Below are 18,450 nucleotides of genomic sequence, written 5' to 3' on the forward strand. Positions count from 1 at the left end.
TGAGCATACGGACATTGCATCGTAATTGATATGCATGTCCTGTGCTGCCTTCACAAATCTGAAGGCTTAGCCGAGGTTCAAAAAGTCATTTTCAATCAGTGAAAATCAGGCAGATTATTCAAACATGGTGGATTGACCCTGTGATTAAAAATATGTACTATTCATGATCCCATTTTCGATACTGTTAATAAACCTGCACCAATCTGCTTAAATAGGTGAAGAAATAATTCTTAAGCCAAAATTGCATCTTAAACCTTGTCCAATTGTTGTGGTCCATAGCTGACTTTACATTCAGTGACATGCAGATGGCTGAGCAGAGACTTGAAAAGATTTTTTTTCCCCAAACCAGTGAGCTTTTGGCCACAATCTTTTCCTGGAGGTGCAACTCAATTAGAGGAGAGTATCATTCAGGTGGTTTGCATTCTGAAGAGTGCAATGGAAGAAGAGGCTGCCCCTTCCAACTCCATTTTGATTTAGTCCCCTTCCCCCTCTCTCTTACTGTCCCTCACCTTTGATGCTCTGCATTGCCCTTAACAGGCTTCGAACCTAAATTAATTGGAAAATACCAGTGATGCACAGATGAAAAAAAAATGGGTAATTTAGTGAGGGGGAAATCAAAGTTTAGTTGCATGTAAGAGCACTTCTGAATATTTATAACAAAATGGAAGAAGTTGGAGGATCTCAGATTCTCCAGCATCAGCAGTTCCTACTATCTCAGAAGTTGGAGGACTCTTGTGGTGCAGTGATAGTACCCTGACCTCTGAGCCAGGAGACCTATGTTCAAGTCCCACCTACACCACTGGTATGTAACACCAACTCCAAACAGGTTGATGACAAATATTTGAGAGAAGAATCTGGTTAATCAGCTTTTGAAAGTCGAGTCAAGGGCTCAGCTTTCCAGCAGATGTTAGAAATTGCCTATGTTGATCAGTTGCTTGTAGTAATCATTGAGCTGCTGTGTATACAACACATTAACTGATTATTACTGAACTTGGTGACACTGAAACATCTTCCTACCAAAAGCAAAAATAAAAGGTTGATTTTACATAGAACATGAACATAGGACATAGAACGGTACAGCACAGTACAGGCCCTTCGGCCCACAATGTTGTGTCGACCTATTATCCTACCCTTCATTTTACTATCATCCATGTGCCTATCCAAGAGTTACTTAAATGTCCCTAATGTATCCAACAAAGTGTTAAGGAGAATGGTTACATAGTGTTTCTCACAATTTATTAGCCATTCAAAGTATTTACAGCCAATGAAGTTTTGAAATGTAATCACTGTTGTAACGTAGGAACTGTGGCAGCTAATTTGTAGACAGCAAACTCCCACAACCAGCAATACGAGAATGGCCTGTTTTGTTTTCTCTCTCTGTGATGTTGATTTGGTGATAAATATTGGCCGCGACGCTAGGGATAACTTCCCTGCTTGTCTTTGGACTATCAAATCAGATTTTTTTTTACATCCATCCAAGCAGGCAGAATGGGTTTGAGTTTAACATCCCACTGGAAAGATACCACCTGGGAAATGCAGCACTCCTTCATTGTAGAGTCTTGAGTTCAAAAGTGTGACATGAGCACAGGTCCTTGTGAGGCAAAGGCAAGAATGCTATGAACTAAGCCACAGCTTACACATTTTGCACACTATTAACAGAATTGTAGATTTAATGGGTGTTGTCCATGCTAGCTTCTCCCAGCTATTTGTAACTTATGGATGGCCTTCCCAATAACTATCAGCTTCACTTCATATGACTCTGTAAGTATTTTGGAATCTCATACTTAAACCATAAGACTGATATTAGGATAACTAGTGGAGTATAACTGAAAGTTTTCAGTGCGTTTATCAAGGGCAGTTTGAACCTCCTGAAAACAGCCAAATGTGATTTCCAGGCATTCCAAGCTAATAGCCATTCTTCATCAAAGACCTGGGCAGTTCTGTTGGTGCCTTGTAGGTAATTTTTCCATCAGCATGTTCAGAGATATCATTATGCACTTCAGGAGTACATGGGACTTGAACCCAGATCTCCTGGCTCAGAGGTAGGGACACTACCACTGTACCACAAGCATCACTTGATGGTGCCTTATATTTCTTCTATTTTTCCCTTTAGCTTGTCACCATTTTCCTTAACAACATGTTCAGAAATATAATGACAGCTCTGGAGCAGGTGAGACTTGAACCCAGGTCTCTTGGCTTAAATGTAGGGGCACTATCACTGTGCCATAAACACCTTAATCAACCTGTTCAGAGATGTTATTACACACCTCTGGAGCAGGTGGGACTTGAACCTGGGTTTCTCAGTCCTGGTCAGGACACTACCACTGGACCATAAGAACCACTACTCCTGACAGCAGGAAGACGTGGTGTGAGTTGACGATGTTCCAGACGTTGATTTGGTTGTGGTAAAAGACCAGCAGCGTCCTGAGGGTGAGCTGCAGAACCTCACGGTCAATGAACAGGAGCTGTGTGTCTTAATTGAGGTCATGCACTGGGAGATAAAATATACCTCCAGGGCAGACCATCAGAGAGGTGGCCCGATGTAAAGGTATTGCTGCAGGGTCCGAAGGTGAAAAGTTGCTGCCTGGGTGTGGAGGCACACCAGCAACTGACTACCCTCCTTGATAGGGAAACTCCGAACCTCTACGCGACCCAGTACATCAATTTGTCCCAGAAGAAATGAACCAACATTCTGTGATTTTTGTGACAAAACCAGGAGGAGGGGTCAAAGGAACCAGCTAGTACTACAACATAGAGGCCACCAGCTGGTTTATAACTAAAACTCGGCTCCTATAAGATAGCATTCGGAGCAGGCCTGTCCTGCAGACTAGTTGGGCCGAGACTTTGGCCTCCAGCTCTTGCCAAATTGCCGGCCAGGATTCCTCAGCCGGTCTAAGGTAGACCCCCAGATAGAGGAGATGGGTGATACTTCAGCTGAACTCCTGTAGTTCCCCTGGCAAGGAACCCACCCACTACAGACCGATCCGGAGTCTGGAACGTTCGGCCCAGTTGATCCTGGCAGAAGACACAGCCGAGTACTCCGCCTGGTACTTGCGCGCCCTTCCTGGGTCAATCCGGGTCGGTGAATATGAGGAACACACGGTCAGCTTCGGCCAAAAGAACCAGGCCGTGCCCGGCCCACGCAGATCCAGCCCCAACCACCTCCTCTACAAGAAACTCAGGAAAGGCTCCACACACAGGGAATACAGCTGGCCGGACAAGGGGCAGCCCTGACTTACTCCGTTCCCAAAGCAAAGGGGCACTGTCAGGGACCCGTTAAACTTAATCAGACAATCCACGGCAGTGTACAAAACTCAGATCCAGGCAATCAACTGCATCCTGAACCCGAATGCTAGCAGTACCCGACCAGATACTCATGATCGACACTATCAAGGTCAAGGACACTGGTCAAGGGACAGGAAGGCACTCGACAGGCCAGTCCTCTGGGAAAATGGATCAGGTCCCAGACTAGATCAACATTGTTGTGGATCCTCCGACCTGGGACCGCGTACGACTGGTCAGGGTGGATCATGTGGTCCAGCATGGATCCCAGGCAAGATGACAACATCCTGGCAAAGACTTTATAATCCATGCTGAGGAGGGAGACCGGACGCCAGTTCTTGAGTAAATGAAGGCCCCCTCTTTTTGACTGTGGCACGATGACCGCACTGCGCCAAGAAAGGAGCAGCTCTCTGGCCGAGAAACATTCCCCCAGGACCCGTGTGTGATCGCCTACCAGGATGTCCCAGGATACCCTGAAGAACTCCACAGTCAGCCTGTCCAGCCCTGGGGACTTGCCCCTCAAGAGCCAGGTGAGGGCGCTGGTCAGGTCCTCTAGAGTGATGGCATCCCAGCTTCCCCTGAGCTGACCTGCAGCAGGTCCTCCCACAAACCTCTGCGAGTATCCTCACTGGATGGATCTGGAGAGAACAGAGCTGTGTAATAGGTATTAATCTGGACCCCGATACCCTCCCTCCGCATCTGAGACAAGGGACCTGTCGTCCACCAGCAGCACAAAGAGCTGCCTTTGGGTGACACACCATTTTTCCAGCAAGTTGAAGAAGGGAGAGCCACAGTCCAGGTCCTGGAGGAGCTGGATCTGCACCTCATGTATACGCCTGGCACCTGAAGAGCTGCAGGCCTTGGAGTGCAGCCTTCTTCTGTTCATATAGCCCCCACAGTGCTGGGTCCACCTCGCGCTCACCGAGATGTGACTCCAGACCGAGCACCTTATTTGCCAATCCCTTGATCGCGGATTTCCGTCTCTTTGTTGACCCCCTCACATATCCCTGACAGAAGATATGGATGTGAGCCTTGCCCATGTACCAACATAACTGTCAAGGAGGGGAAGGCCCACTTGCTTCCTTCTCTAACCAGCCCAGAATCAATGAAACAACTCCTGGAACATCAGGTTGGTTAAAGTGCCAGTACGTGGACCCGAGCTGGGCACCAAATGGAAGGAACTCTGCTCACACTAGGTGATGATCTGTGCACGGCATCTGCTGCATGGAGGCCACTGGAATGCAGGAGGCATACGCCTGTGAAACATACACATGGTCGACCCTAACACTCCAATCCCAGGCCTCACAAATGTGAAGGTGATGGAGTCAGGATGGAGACTTCACCAGACATCCATCAGGTCGAAGGACTTGACCAACTCCTTCACCCTTCTCCCCGACACCAAGCCAGACTGGGCATGGGCAGGGTCCCAGTCCTCGAGGGTGCAGTTAAATTCCCCCCTGAGAATGAAGCACTGGCCTTTGTCAATGGCGGCAAGGTGAGATAACACTTCTTCAAAGAAGCGCATTTGCCTCGACCTGACCAGGGGGGTGTATACGTTCACAAAGTCCCTTTGTTCATTAACAGGATGAGGGTGTCACTGACCAGGCAGTATTTATTGCCCATCCGTAACTGCCCAGCGAGCAGTTCAGAGTCAACCACATTGCTGTGGTCTGGAGTCACATGTAGGCCAGACCAGGTAAGGATTGCAGTTTCCTTCCCTAAAGGACATTAGTGAACCAGATGAGTTTTTCTGACAGTTGGCAACAGATTCACAGTCATCATTAGACCCCTTGATTCCAGATTTTTATTGAATTGAAATATCACCATTTGCCATGACAGAATTCGAACCTGGGTCCCCAGAACATCAGCTGGGTCTCTGGATTAACGGTTCAGCAATATTACTACTAGGCCACCGCCTCCCCCTGAAAGTGAAGTGAAGTGCTGCGCTGTGCCCCCTATCCAGACTGTCAGATGAAGCAAACGGCCTGGCACCGGCTCCTTGACCCCCAAGATCTCTGGCTGAAACTGTTGGACTGTCAAGATAGCCATCCTGCCAGAATTACTGGCAAGGTAACTCATGTAGACCCCTCCTTGCCACTGCAGGAGCCAGGTGGTTTCCTGCTGCCATTGATGTTGCGGCTGGCTATGGTGGTCTTCATGTTGGCTGCACTGTGCCACCATCACCAAATTTAGAACCTCTGTGTGGAGGAAGGAAGGAAGGGCACAAAGGGCCCTCTCCTTCCTCACCCGTCCCCCAAGGAATATCCTGAACCACCTCCAGTTGTTCCAGGCGCACTGAGAGCTGCCCGGGTGAACCTAAAGACCACTTTGAAATTGTTCCAATGGTTCAGAGCTGTCTGGACTCTATTCCAGTGATTGGATGGTGTCTTGTAGGTCTGAACCCTTTAAAAGGTGTAACTGATCCTGTTCCTGTTCAGTGAGCAGAAGCTGTTGCCAACAAGAGCTGGTGACTTTCCTTTGTCAGAGCCAGTTTGAACTGCTCTGTTCGACTCCTCCAGTCAGTTTTGATACTTCTAACAGCTGCTTAATTTAAATTTTCACTTCAGATTGGTGTGCTGGGCTGAGTAATACAACGTATGAATAACTATTTAAATAGAAAAACTTGTGCATTTGAACCAAGGAATAAGTGAAGATCTGGGCTATGTCTTCATTCATACTATTTTCATAAAACCTAAGTCAGAAAGTTTAAAAATGTGTGAAGAGCTAAGAATGGCACTTTACAAATCACCAGCTCAAACTTTGAACTCCAAACAAAGAGGAGACAGGAATGCAATAGGATGTAACAACACGGGTTGGGCAATGTCTCACCTCCCTGCAGAAGCACATGCTGTACACCGCTGTAGTATACAACGGAACATCGGAGTAGGCCATTCAGCATATCAAGCTAATGCCAGCTTGTCTAAAGTTGACCTCAAGCTATTTTGCCACCAGAGTGCCAACAACATTCCCCTGTATTTAACCCAACCTATGCAGGGTAGGGTTTGTCAGGGTTTAGGATGCTCCATGTGGATAGACAGTGCATTCTTTAAAAGTTACATTCTTTTCCATGAATGGAAAGAAATTCCTTATCTATAGTGCTTTACTCTCAGTTTCCATTATTATTGAAGATAAAATGAGAGTGTTGAAATCGGATTCTCTGTTTCCAAAAGGGCTGGAGATCTGCACTTAAACAGGGTTAACTTTCCTCTTCACTTACCAGGTTTTCACTAATGCTGATGGGACTCACAAAGGAGCTGAATTGAGTTACGTTATCTATAAATGAGGACAAATGATCATTTTTCCCATCTCTTCTGTATTTTAATAATAATGCATATGTATTGTCATTGAATACCTGTGACCATTTCGAGATTCAAGTTAGTTTGAAACCTGTATTAAATAACCTGGATGTCATGGTGGAACAGTCACTGAAGATTGGCGTGCAGGTGCAGCAGGTAGTGAGGGGAGCTAATGTATTTACTAGAATTTAGAAGAATGAGGGGATTTAGAAGAATTAGAAACATATAAAATCCTGATGAGACTGGAAAGGCTAGATGAAGGAAGAACGTTCCCAATGTTGGGGAAGTCCAGAACAAGTGGTCACAGTGTAAGAATAAGAGGTAAGCCATTCAGGACTGAGATGAGGAGGAATTTCTTCACTGGGTGAGTTGTGAACCTGTGGAATTCTCTTGGGGCCAGTTCATTAGATATAGTCAAGAGGGAACTGGATGTGGCTGTGAGAGATAGTAGGAACTGCAGATGCTGGAGAATCCAAGACAACAAGGTGCAGAGCTGGATGAACACAGCAGGCCAAGCAGCATCATAGGAGGAAAAAGGCTGACGTTTTGGGCCTAGACCCTTCATCAAGGTCCGAAACGTCAGCCTTTTTGCTCCTATGATGCTGCTTGGCCTGAATGTGGCTGTTGTGGCTAAAGGGATCAAGGGGTATGGAGAGAGGGTGGGAATGGGCTACTGAGATTGCATGATCGGCCATGATTGTATTGAATAGCGGTGCAGGCTCAACGGGCCGAATAGCCTACTCCTACACCTATTTTCTATGTTTCTACAACAAAAACAAAGTTGCTGGAAAAGCTCAGCAGGTCTGGCAGCATCTGTGAAGAAAAAAACAAAGTTAACGTTTCGGGAACTGTTCTGAGGAAGGGTCACTGGACCCGAAACATTAACTCTGTTTTTTACCTTTTGTTTTTGCTTCTGATTTACAGCATCCGCAGTTCTTTCGGGTTTTTTTCTGTTTCTAACTGTAGCGTTTTGGCTCCCTCTACTGGCTGCACTTAGACAATACTTATGTCATGAGGCTCATGTTGCATTTTCTTCTCGATATGCACAGGAAATTTTCCACATACACAGAATTCATTTTTTTAAGTGATAAGACACAAAGGGTCCTATTTAGTGTGGACCCTTTAGCCTAGGAATCTCGTAATTGCTGGAGAATTAAAACTGCACATTATTTTCGTCTCTTAATCTTCTGCAACAAAATCATTCTGCCAATTCCCACACATTTGTTGTACTGAGATTTGACTCTGATTTTTTAAAAACAAATCTTCCTTTTGTGATGAAAAGCATGCATTTAATCGTTGAATGATAACGTGCTCCTATGATGCTGCTTGGCCTGCTGTGTTCATCCAGCTCTGCACCTTGTTGTCTCGGATTCTCCAGCATCTGCAGTTCCTACTATCTCTCACAGCCACATCCAGTTCCCTCTTGACTATATCTAATGAACTGGCCCCAAGAGAATTCCACAGGTTCTTTTTACCTAACCAGATATAAATTTGGTCTGTTTTTATATTGAACATGCTGACAAATGAATAAGTGATTAGCAACAGTTCGAGCTGTCCCATACAGTTTCAAAGACCTTTTTTCATATTTGAGATAAGGCATTTTATTTAAATATTGCATTTCTTGAGCTCAAAGTTATGGACTGAATAAAGCTTTGAATAATATGTGTAAACTGAAAATGGTGCATAAATTGTTGAAAGGAATAAATGCATGAAGATCAGGGCATAGCTTTCGTGAAAACAGCTCTCACGCAACCTAACAATTGAGGTTAAACAAGTAAATGCACTTTTCGAAAATAAAGATCTGTTTCCCCTGCTCTGCTGTGTGCAAATGGCAGCTCTTTGCTTGTGTAACATTCCAAACATCGATGAATCTTCAACAGCAAGACAGAACACACCCACTTTTCATTTGGACTGCTAGTCAGTGAGTGTTACTAGAGAGACCTGAGCCAACCCTTATTCTGGATAGATGTACAAACACCGGACTAGAGCCCTTGCTTACTCCACATTGTCTTCTCTTCCCTTTGCTTTTGTCCTTTTCCCTCCGTCTTTTCTCGTTACTCTTCCTCCCACTTTTTCCTTCCCCTTCCCCTTCCCCTTCCCCTTCCCCTTCTACAGGCCCTTCTTTAGGGGTTAAGACCAGAAGAACTGCAGATGCTGTAAATCAGAACCAAAAACAGAAATTGCTGGAAAAGCTCAGCAGGTCTGGCAGCATCTATGGAGAGAAGTCAGAGATACTGCTTCGGGCTCACTGACCCTTCCTCAGAAATACCCCTACTTTAGGAGTACTGTACTGGCCTGAGATGGGTCATTGAGGAGAGGCTAAAGATTGTATTTTTTGTTCATTCATTCTTGGGATAAGGGTGCCACTGAGCCAGCATTTTTTGCCCATTCTAGGGGACAGTTAAGAATCAGCCACATTGCTGTAGTTCTAGAGTCACATGTAGGCCAGACCAGGTAAGGATGGTAGTTTCCTTCCCTAAGGGCATCAGTGAACCAGATAGGTTGTTCCAACTGTTGGCATCATCAGACTCTTAATTCCAAATATTTAATGGATTCAAATTCCACCATCTGCCATGGTGGAGATTTGAACCTGGGTTCCCAGAACATTACCTGGGTCTCTGGATTAACAGTCCAACGATAATACCACTAGGCCATCTCCTGCCCTTAGTTTAATTTGAAAGCTTCTGGGCTTTGGGTTCAGTAAAGCACCACGTGTGTCTGTGTGTTTTCTAAGTGAGCTACAACAGCATTTATATCACATTCTGGTTGTGATATTTCCTGTTGAAAAATGCTTGGATGAAAGGGTGTGGTTATTTCCCTATCCTGATGATTTTAGAGGCAGGAAGGTTCCAAGCGTTGTTGTATTTTTGATGATCACACTCTTACCACGACTTCTGTCTCTTCCAGATGGCAGAAATGAATGGCGTGCTGGAAGAAGAGTTCACAGTTGCTCGTCTGTACGTGAGCAAGATGAAGTCTGAGGTCAAGACCCTGGTGAAACGTGCCAAACAGCTGGAGAGCACACAGCTGGACTGCAACAGAAAAATGAATGAGAATGAGCGCGAGCTAGCAGCATGTCAGCTCTTAGTGTCTCAGGTATGGGAAATGGAAGCTCACAGAGCAAATAGGACCTGATTGTCATGCTACTGATGCTGCCAGGATAAATAGCAAGGTAAAATAAGCTGCTTGATTCGATAGTCTATGAAGACTGATGGAAGCCAAGCAGCCCCTGGAAATTATATGCTGTGTTTTAATCCTGTGTGTACATCTTAAACACATTGGCTGTAAAGTTCCGTGCTGGTAGTGGTCTGTATCAGGTAAGATCAGATCATCCACCATTTCAACGGTAAGGAAGATCCAGTAAGTTGCACGGGAGGACCCTGATTTCTTTATCTGATAAATGTTCCCACATTTCTCCCTGAGATAAGGTTGTATGGGTCCTACCACAGTTGGCAATAAAAAGAAATGAACATCGCTTTTAATGACCTGAATACTTGGTGAGGAGGCCTGAAAGATTTAGAATTTTTTTCAATGTTTTTAGTGAAATTTGTCTTGCGTGGGTGCCAGGAGTCATATGCTGCATTATTAATTATGCAGTATTTGTATCTCCTGTCTACAATCCAGACTGATTAAAAAAATTGAATTATAATCAACAGTTTGATATACTTTTGAGGAATTGTAAGCGTGCGTGATTGATGTGACCAATTCTCCAAAAAAATCTCTTAGCACTGGCAAATTTTCTGCTTACTGTAGACTGCCTGTTGTAAGCAGCAAAGTAGCCTGTGTTTTACTGGACACTGACACTTTGATAAATGCAAACTCAGTCACAGTGATTGCATTTCCGAAGGACTTTGTTGGCTGTAAAGCACCTCAAGGTTGCTGGTGGCTGTGAAACACGTTTTCTTTAAATCAAAGTTCAGTCCTGACATCAAGATCGTCATTTTTAGTCACCAGGGTTTATTTTTAATTTGTTCGTGTACAACCCGGATCAGATTTTCTCTTGATGATGTTTGGAAGAGTTCAGTACAAATGGGCTCTGCTTTTAAATGGGTTTTCAGTAGCTTCTTCACAATGAGAAGAAGGAAGTTTATGTTCGTGCTAGATGCCAGTCAAGTATTGTCTGTGTTATGCTGACGGGCCTCATGACAATTCTGCTCGGAGAATTGTTGAGATATGTACGAGAATCGGCGGGGAACGATTTACTCCTTTCCTCTGTCATAAACATCTGCTGTTCTTTGCCAATGCCGCCAACTCCTAAAATAAAACAAATCCCTTGGCTTCAGGAGCTGGCACAATAAAAATATTGGACCTGTAACTAGCAGTCTGTGATGCAATATATTGGAACACTGAGGAGTTATCGATAAACTAGTCAATTGACATTTCTGCCTCTGCGCTGCCTGGTGTTTCACATGATGCCCCACTGCTACATATGAATAGACTGATGTTTTCTCACGTGCCTCTCAAAACTTTGATATAGCATTTCACATGATCATGCTTGTTTAACTTCCACTATGTTACTGTTTGTAAAATATTTTTAATTTATTCCTGCATTGCCAAAATGGGCCTTCAATCTGCAAGATTCTCAGAGCCAGATTTCAGCAAAAAGTGACTGCCAAATTAGAGCTCAGTAATAGGAATGTTAGTGTACCTAATGTAATTGATGTTTGTGTGAGTGTGTGCATGTTTTCTGTCTCCACTAATTGTGCATCATAATGAAGGAATGTTTGTCATGTAACAGATGATTAATGGATCTTTTTGCATTGAAATTTTAATTAGAATTTCAATTGCCTTTTCAAGCTAAATGTGGTTGATCCAACTTAAATATTCATGATTTTTTCGCATCCATTTCCTCTGCTGAATATATCATGAAGGGTTCAACTAGCAGCTGGTACTGCAATGAGTCTCTTACCTTACTCCCTATCCTGTCCACTCTTTCTTCCTCCTCTGGGATTTTTCACCTCCCACATTGCTATTGCCCTCCCCTGCAACTTCTTTCACCTTCCTCTTATCTTTGTCCTTCCACTGTCACCTGCCCCACTTTGCCCCCTGCTCCTTTCATTTGCCTGCACTGCGAATGTGCTTAGCCTGATATGTAGTAAGTTGCAAAAGAAATGGCAGAAGTTTAACAGATTCACTGCAGTTACATAATTTACTGTTATCCTGGCATTCCCTCCCTAGAGGCATTGTGGGCCAACCCATAGCAGGTAGACTGCAGTGGTTTAAGAAGGCAGCTCACCACTACCTTCTTGAGGGCAAGTAGGGATGGGCAAGAAATGCTGGTTAGCCAGCGATGCCCACATCCCACAAGTTAATAAAACATATATTGGGCAACATTTTGAAATCAGACTCTGTATGATCTCTCGTAATATGTTGATGGCATCTCAGTGCAAACACCATTCACTGAGCCTGGGGATTTACAAATCTCTACCTCAAGAGTTTTTTTTTAAAGCCAGTCTTAAATACACACGTCTCTTTCTCCTTTGGGAAATAATGAGGAGGTGTTAGAAGGATTTTTGGGATCATTATGAGTCACTTGAGTTGCATCATGAATGATCCTGGCATGGGACTTGAACCAGAAGCTTCCAGCCCAGAGGCTGGGATTCTGTCACAGGACCTCCCACGTCAATAATGTAATGTTTTAACTGTGCTATGTGCCATTTCCAATAGCTTATGGCCACACAAGAGACTTTCTTTCCTCTTGCGAGTGTCTTTTTTCTCTTAATGCTCCCCTGTCCACTGCTCCCATACACTACAGGCTTGGCTACCAATTAGTGTCTTCCTTTGGAAATGAAGCTCGGTATAAGAATGTAGTGGTGTGGGTGGTCAGCAGCATGGAATGTAAATGACACTCTGTTACACATTACATTCTGTTTGAAAAGATTATTATCTTCGTACCAGTGGGACTATATTTCTTGGATGAAAAAGGTGGTTTCTCAATAATAAATGGAGAAGCCATGATTGTGGTGTTTGCAAAATTGTGATTGTGCATGGCCTAATTTGTGATGTATCAAGTTATTGCTGAATGGATGGATAAAATTTCCACAGTTCTGCTATTGTGCTGTAGGTACAAAAAATTGTAAATGCTCCCATACATCGCCTGTGTGCCTTACAGTGAATTGTAAGACTGTGACCAAGTCAGTGAGCATTGTGATATCTGCAACGCAGTTAGGAAGGGACCCATCTCTACTGAGGGAGTTCTGACACTGAGTTTTGTCCAAGATCCAGGTTACATGTTGGTTTCAATTTAGCATCAGAATATTTCTAAATGGCTTGAAACACGCTGGTGGTTTGTGTAATGATCACTTTTACATCCGCTTTTTGTGCTTTTCATCTTTTGCAAGCATGAAGCCAAAATAAAATCGTTGACAGATTACATGCAGAATGTGGAGCAGAAAAGAAGGCAGCTGGAGGAGTCTCACGATGCACTTGATGAAGAGATAGCAAAACTCCGTGCCCAAGGTACACATTGACCTGAAGCTTAAATAATTTAGATGCCTTTATCTGACTGGTCATAAATTCAGGATGCTGCTGTCTATTTTGGCTCTGAGCAGTCTACAGCGCAAACTTTACATATGTCTGTACAAATAATTTTGAATTGCTCAAACATTTACTGAAAGGGGCTGGAAGTTTTCAAAAATGCTTAAATTTGCATCAGAATTAGAAAGAAAAAACATTTGTGTAACGTTGTGGATTAAGTGATTATTATGGAAGTATGAGAATGGGTATTTTTAACTGATATCTATAATTATTCATGCACAGAAGTAGCCTTTCAGACCATGAAGTCCATGGTGACCTATCTACATCAATCCCATTTTCCATCACTTGGCCCATAGCATTGAATATTAAGACCTTTCAATCCATATTCATTGATGCTTCTGTTACTTTGATACACATCTATGGCCCCACATTCTTCAGTCAGACTGACCCATTACTTGCACTGTGACAACTTTTGCAAATGTCTCGGTAGCTATGAATATTCAGCATAACAAACTAGCATCGGGTCTATTTTCTAAAAAAAACGCTTCAAACATTATAATCTCAGGTGGAAAACGATTGAAGCTCACATGTGTTCTCACTGTGAATTTAAAAAGGTTTCATATGCAGTGCTTGGAAGCTGCTAATATGTGACTATTTCTCTCTTGAAATTGCTTAACAGAGAAGATGCATGAAGTGACCTTCCAAGACAAAGAAAAGGAGCATCAGACCATGCTTCAGGATGCCAATGATATGAAGGTAATTATATGGATGACATACATTAATGTGCATGTTTTGTGAGTGGTTGGCATATTAGTCACTATGTAACATGCCCACCCCTATACCTTAAAAGCAACATTGGAGTATCATAGTCGTACATGTTTTATTCTGAATCCTGGACATTTACATCCGGGAGAGAGTGGGTCTGACCAAAGTTTGGTAGCAGACAGGCTTGGCTTATTCTAATGGCTGGGTCTTACCCATGTCCTTCTTCCTGTTAAAAATAGCTGGGAGGTTGGTGAGAAGCTACTGCCTGGAGTATAAATTCGGGCAGCAGGGAAACTGTTCCAGAAACCAAGGGTGGGGTTACTCCTGATGGAGGATATTCTTTTTGGGAAGCTGGGGAAGAGAGGCCAGGGCAGTGAATGGAATGGTCAAACTATCTTATGGGACCCATCCCAAAACAAAATTTGAACAATTGACCTGACCAGGCCTCACTTGATCTTGGACCCTGTTCCCGGCAACTTTGACCTGATGGGGATCCCCTGTTGGTCCCACGCAGAGCTAACTGGAACCTGGAGTTGCTATTGATATCTCACTCAAATGTACCACACGTTGAAGACCTGTGAAATGATGCCATGATTTGATGATACCAGACTTTGGTTAACTGTTGAGATCTGAAGAAGAGTCATACCGGACTTCAAACGTCAACTCTGTTTCTGTCTCTACAGATGGTGCCAGATCTGCTGAGTTTCTCCAGCATTCTCTGTCACTGTTTCAGATTTCCAGCTCTGCGGTATCTAGCCTTTATTTAGTTAACTGTAAGTTGTCTATCTTGCTGTACGTCACCTCAACATGGTACTTTCAACACTTCTCCCAGATGTTTTGCTTTACATTTTAAACCTTTTCGGCACTCTTCTCTAATGCATTCCCATCCTTCCTCTAGTATGGAGTCAAGGACTGTACACAGTACTCCAGCTGAGGTCTAATCTCTGTCCTATATAACTTCAGTATAACCTCCCCGTTTTTGTAGTATGCCCCTATTAATGGAGCCTTGAATACTGTATGCTTTGTTGATAGTTTTCTCTGCCTGTCCTGTTACCTTTAATGACTTATGTGTATATGCACCTAGGTCTCTCTGTCCTGCACACCCGTTAGAGTAGGACCTTTTATTTCAAATTGTCTCTAGATGGCCTTTGTACCAAAATGCATTACTTCATACTTCTCTGCATCTGCCAGCTAATCGCTCACTTCACAAATATGTTGTTTTTTTTTTAAGATTCTACACTGTCTTTGCAGTTTACAGTTCTCCCAAACTAGAGCTTTCATTGTTTTAACAGTATTTGCTGTTATAAACTAAAGGAAGGACACTAGAAACTCAGAGGAACAAAGAGATCGTGGGTTCTTGTCCACAGATTCCTGAAGGTGGCAGGACGTGTTAATAGGGTAGTTAAAAAGGCATATGGTATGCTTGCCTTTATCAGCCATGGCATAGATATTAGAGCAGAGAGAACATGTTGGACCTGTAGAGAACTTTGTTTCGGCCACAGCTGGAGTACTGCGTGTATTTCTAGTCACTGCACCACAGCACTGGAGGGAATTCAAAGGGGATTCACTAGGATGTTGCCTGGGTTGGAGTATTTCAGCTTTGAAGAGAGGCTGCATAAGCTGGGGTTGTTTTCTTTGGAGTAGAGATAGTTGAAGGGAGACCTGATAGAGGTGTATAAGATTATGAGGGGCAGGGACAAGATTATAGAAATGAACAGAAAGCAGCTGTTCCCCATAGCCATAGGTCAATGACAAGGGATAATTTTAAAGTGAAAGGCAGGACGTTTAGAGGGGATTTCAGGAAAACCTTTTTTTTAACCTAGATGATGGTGGAAATCTGGAATGCACTGCCTGGGAGGTTAGTTGAGGCGGGAAACTTCACAATTGTTAAAACCTACCTGGATAAGCACTTGACGTGTTGTAACATTCAAGGCTCTGGACCTAGTGCAGGAAGGTGGGACAAGTGTAGGTAGTAATATATTTTTGGCGGTATGGAATCAATGGGCAGATGGGTCTCAACTGTATTATTTTATGATTCCAAATGGGATTCTTGCACGTGTGAGAAAAGAACTGCTTTGTGCACTCAATTTAGGAAAAGAGGATTTTATATGTCTAAATTTTCACACTACCTTACCATGTAAATGTTCCCGTGATATTTCAACCACGAAATACACCTGAACCCCTTGGATGAACATAGTTGAGAATTGAACATGTTTGGTGAAAGGGTAATGAATAGACACTCCAGTATAACCCCCTTGTCTCTAAAAATTCAAGAGTTGAACCATTACTGTCAGATCAATGATTGCAAATCTCTGCATGCAAGATGCTTGCAGAATGAGGAAGTGGAGGATGGTACTTTGTAGGACCTTTGGCAGGGCAGATACTGTTTCAGATGTTATTGTGTATGTGTGGAGGAATGAGTCTTAACATGGTAAGGCAGCAGGAATGTAATAACTCTTCACTCATTTGGTGTCTTCACATAGAAAACTCTGGAAGAGCAAATGGAGAACCACAGAGAAGCCCATCAGAAACAACTGGCTCGCCTGAGGAATGAAATTGATGAGAAACAAAAAATCATTGACGAGCTAAGGGAGTAAGTATTTGTCAGAACCTGAGAACGCAGACCAATAAAGGAATATTTTAAATATAAATATTAAAATGCATATGCTATCAAATCTCTTAGGTTTTTCTGCTCTAGTGAGGACAACCCAGCTTCCCCAATCTATCCCTACACATCTAGAAGCTAACATTTTTGTTGTGTTCATGGAAATGACCGGTGGTGAATTGAGATAATCTCATGAATCAAGTAAGAAGGTTAGTGAACCTAGGAGAAATTAGGACTGAGGAAAGGTCACTTAATCCATGATAGTTCCTCCCTCTATGGATCTATCCATCCCGTTACAGCATTAAATAATAGTTTGAAGAGCACCCATGTTATTACATCTACTACTTTGTTTGGCAGATATTACAAATATTTATCACCAAATAAAGTTCTGCACATACCTGTTATTATGTATTCATCAGCTGGGGGTATGATAGCATTGTGATTATATTACTAGACTGGTAATTCCAGAGACCTGGGCTAATGATCTGAAGATAGCGGTTCAAATCTCACCATTGCAGTTGGGGAATTTAAGTTCAATTAATTCAATAAATGTGAATGGTAACCATAAAATATCAGATTATCATAAAAGCACAAGTGGTTCACTAATGTCATTTTGGGAAGAAAATCTGCCATCTTTACCCAACCTGGCCTACATACAACTCCACATCCACATCAGCAACATGGCTGACTTCTACCTGTGGCCTAGAAAGCCACTTGGTTGTTTTCCAGAAGGTGGTTCACTATGAGTGGACAGCCTCGCTGTGGCACACAGTTTAAATGCTTCTTATAGTGAGTGGCTGATTTATTGAAGTGTGCAAACCCTTTAAAAGATTTTGCAATGATGTCCCGCTCACCATGATGCAACCATGCACCCCCTCCTACCCACCCACCCCATCCCCGGCAGTATAATGGCTCAGTGGGCAGCACTGCTGCCTAACAGTGCCAGGGACCCGGGTTCCATTTCAGCCTTGCCGACTGTGTGGAGTTTGCATATTCTCCCTGTGTCTCTTTGGGTTTCCTCCGGGTACTCTGGTTTCGTCCCACTGTGCAGTTTAGGTAGATTGGCCATGGTAAAGTGCCCATAGCGTCGAGGGATGTGAAGGTCAGGTGAATTAGCTGTGGGCAATGCAGGGTTATAGGGATAGGGTAGGGGGGGTCAGCGTGAATGCAATAGACCAAAAGGGCTGCTTCCGCACTGTAGGGATTCTATGTTTCTTAGACACCTGAAAGGGCCTGCCCTGCAGGAACATCTGCATTGATATGCAGCTTCGAGGGCACATTGCTTATCATTACTCCCTCAAGGGCAATTAAAGATGGACAGTAAAGAAACTTTATATGAATAGAAGAAATACAATTTTCCTGGTTTCCATTTATGGGCATTCTCATGGCTTATTTTGAAGATATTTATTGATAGACTTTTTAATGCAGAAAAGAATAAATAAGATAATCTCTGCCCTACTGCCTCCCAGACCCCTGTAAATTCTTCACCTTTAAATGATTATCTACCCTTCCTTTAAAAATGCAATGGTCTGGCTCAGCTATTACTTGTTTTTCCTTCACACTTCCAGCAAGTATCTCCTTTACCTGAAAAATGTAGACAGGAGATTGGAAGCACTTTCTTAGCTAAATCCGAAACTTGCAGGTTTCACTCTCAGTTCAGGGTTTATAGTACATGATCTATGCTGACACTTCACTGCATTACTGTTCATGTGTTGCACAGTTTTTCTTAGAAACTACCAGTTCAGATCACTGTAAAAGGTCTCATGACACTACTAGAAGTCTTTCTCCTGTCCAGCTCAGCATATATCCTAAACTGGCATAATTAAACAGGTTATCTGCTTTTTAATTTAGTTGTTTGTGGAACATCGCTAAGTACAAACTGGCTAGCCTCGTTTACTATTACACTAACAGTTACTGCAAAAGGAATTATTTGGCTGCTAATGGTTTTGGAACATCTCAAGAATGTCAAAATGAATGCAAATTCTTTCTTGCGCGTAACTAAATGAAATTATTTGCCAGGAAAAA

The 18,450-nt window shown here is 43.3% G+C and overlaps 1 protein-coding gene across 1 annotated transcript in view; it reads left to right on the forward strand.

The window, feature by feature from the left end:
- LOC109919500 (kinesin heavy chain) overlaps positions 1-18,450 on the forward strand; it is a 165,067-nt gene that overhangs the window by 126,529 nt on the left and 20,088 nt on the right. Inside the window, exons 16-19 of the mRNA XM_048598956.1 lie at positions 9,486-9,674; positions 12,920-13,037; positions 13,735-13,811; positions 16,304-16,413. Coding sequence (XP_048454913.1) covers positions 9,486-9,674; positions 12,920-13,037; positions 13,735-13,811; positions 16,304-16,413 — 494 coding nt within the window. The remainder of the gene's footprint in view (positions 1-9,485; positions 9,675-12,919; positions 13,038-13,734; positions 13,812-16,303; positions 16,414-18,450) is intronic.

This window comes from Rhincodon typus, chromosome 7, assembly GCF_021869965.1.
Source record: "Rhincodon typus isolate 14 chromosome 7, sRhiTyp1.1, whole genome shotgun sequence".
NCBI lineage: Eukaryota > Metazoa > Chordata > Chondrichthyes > Orectolobiformes > Rhincodontidae > Rhincodon > Rhincodon typus.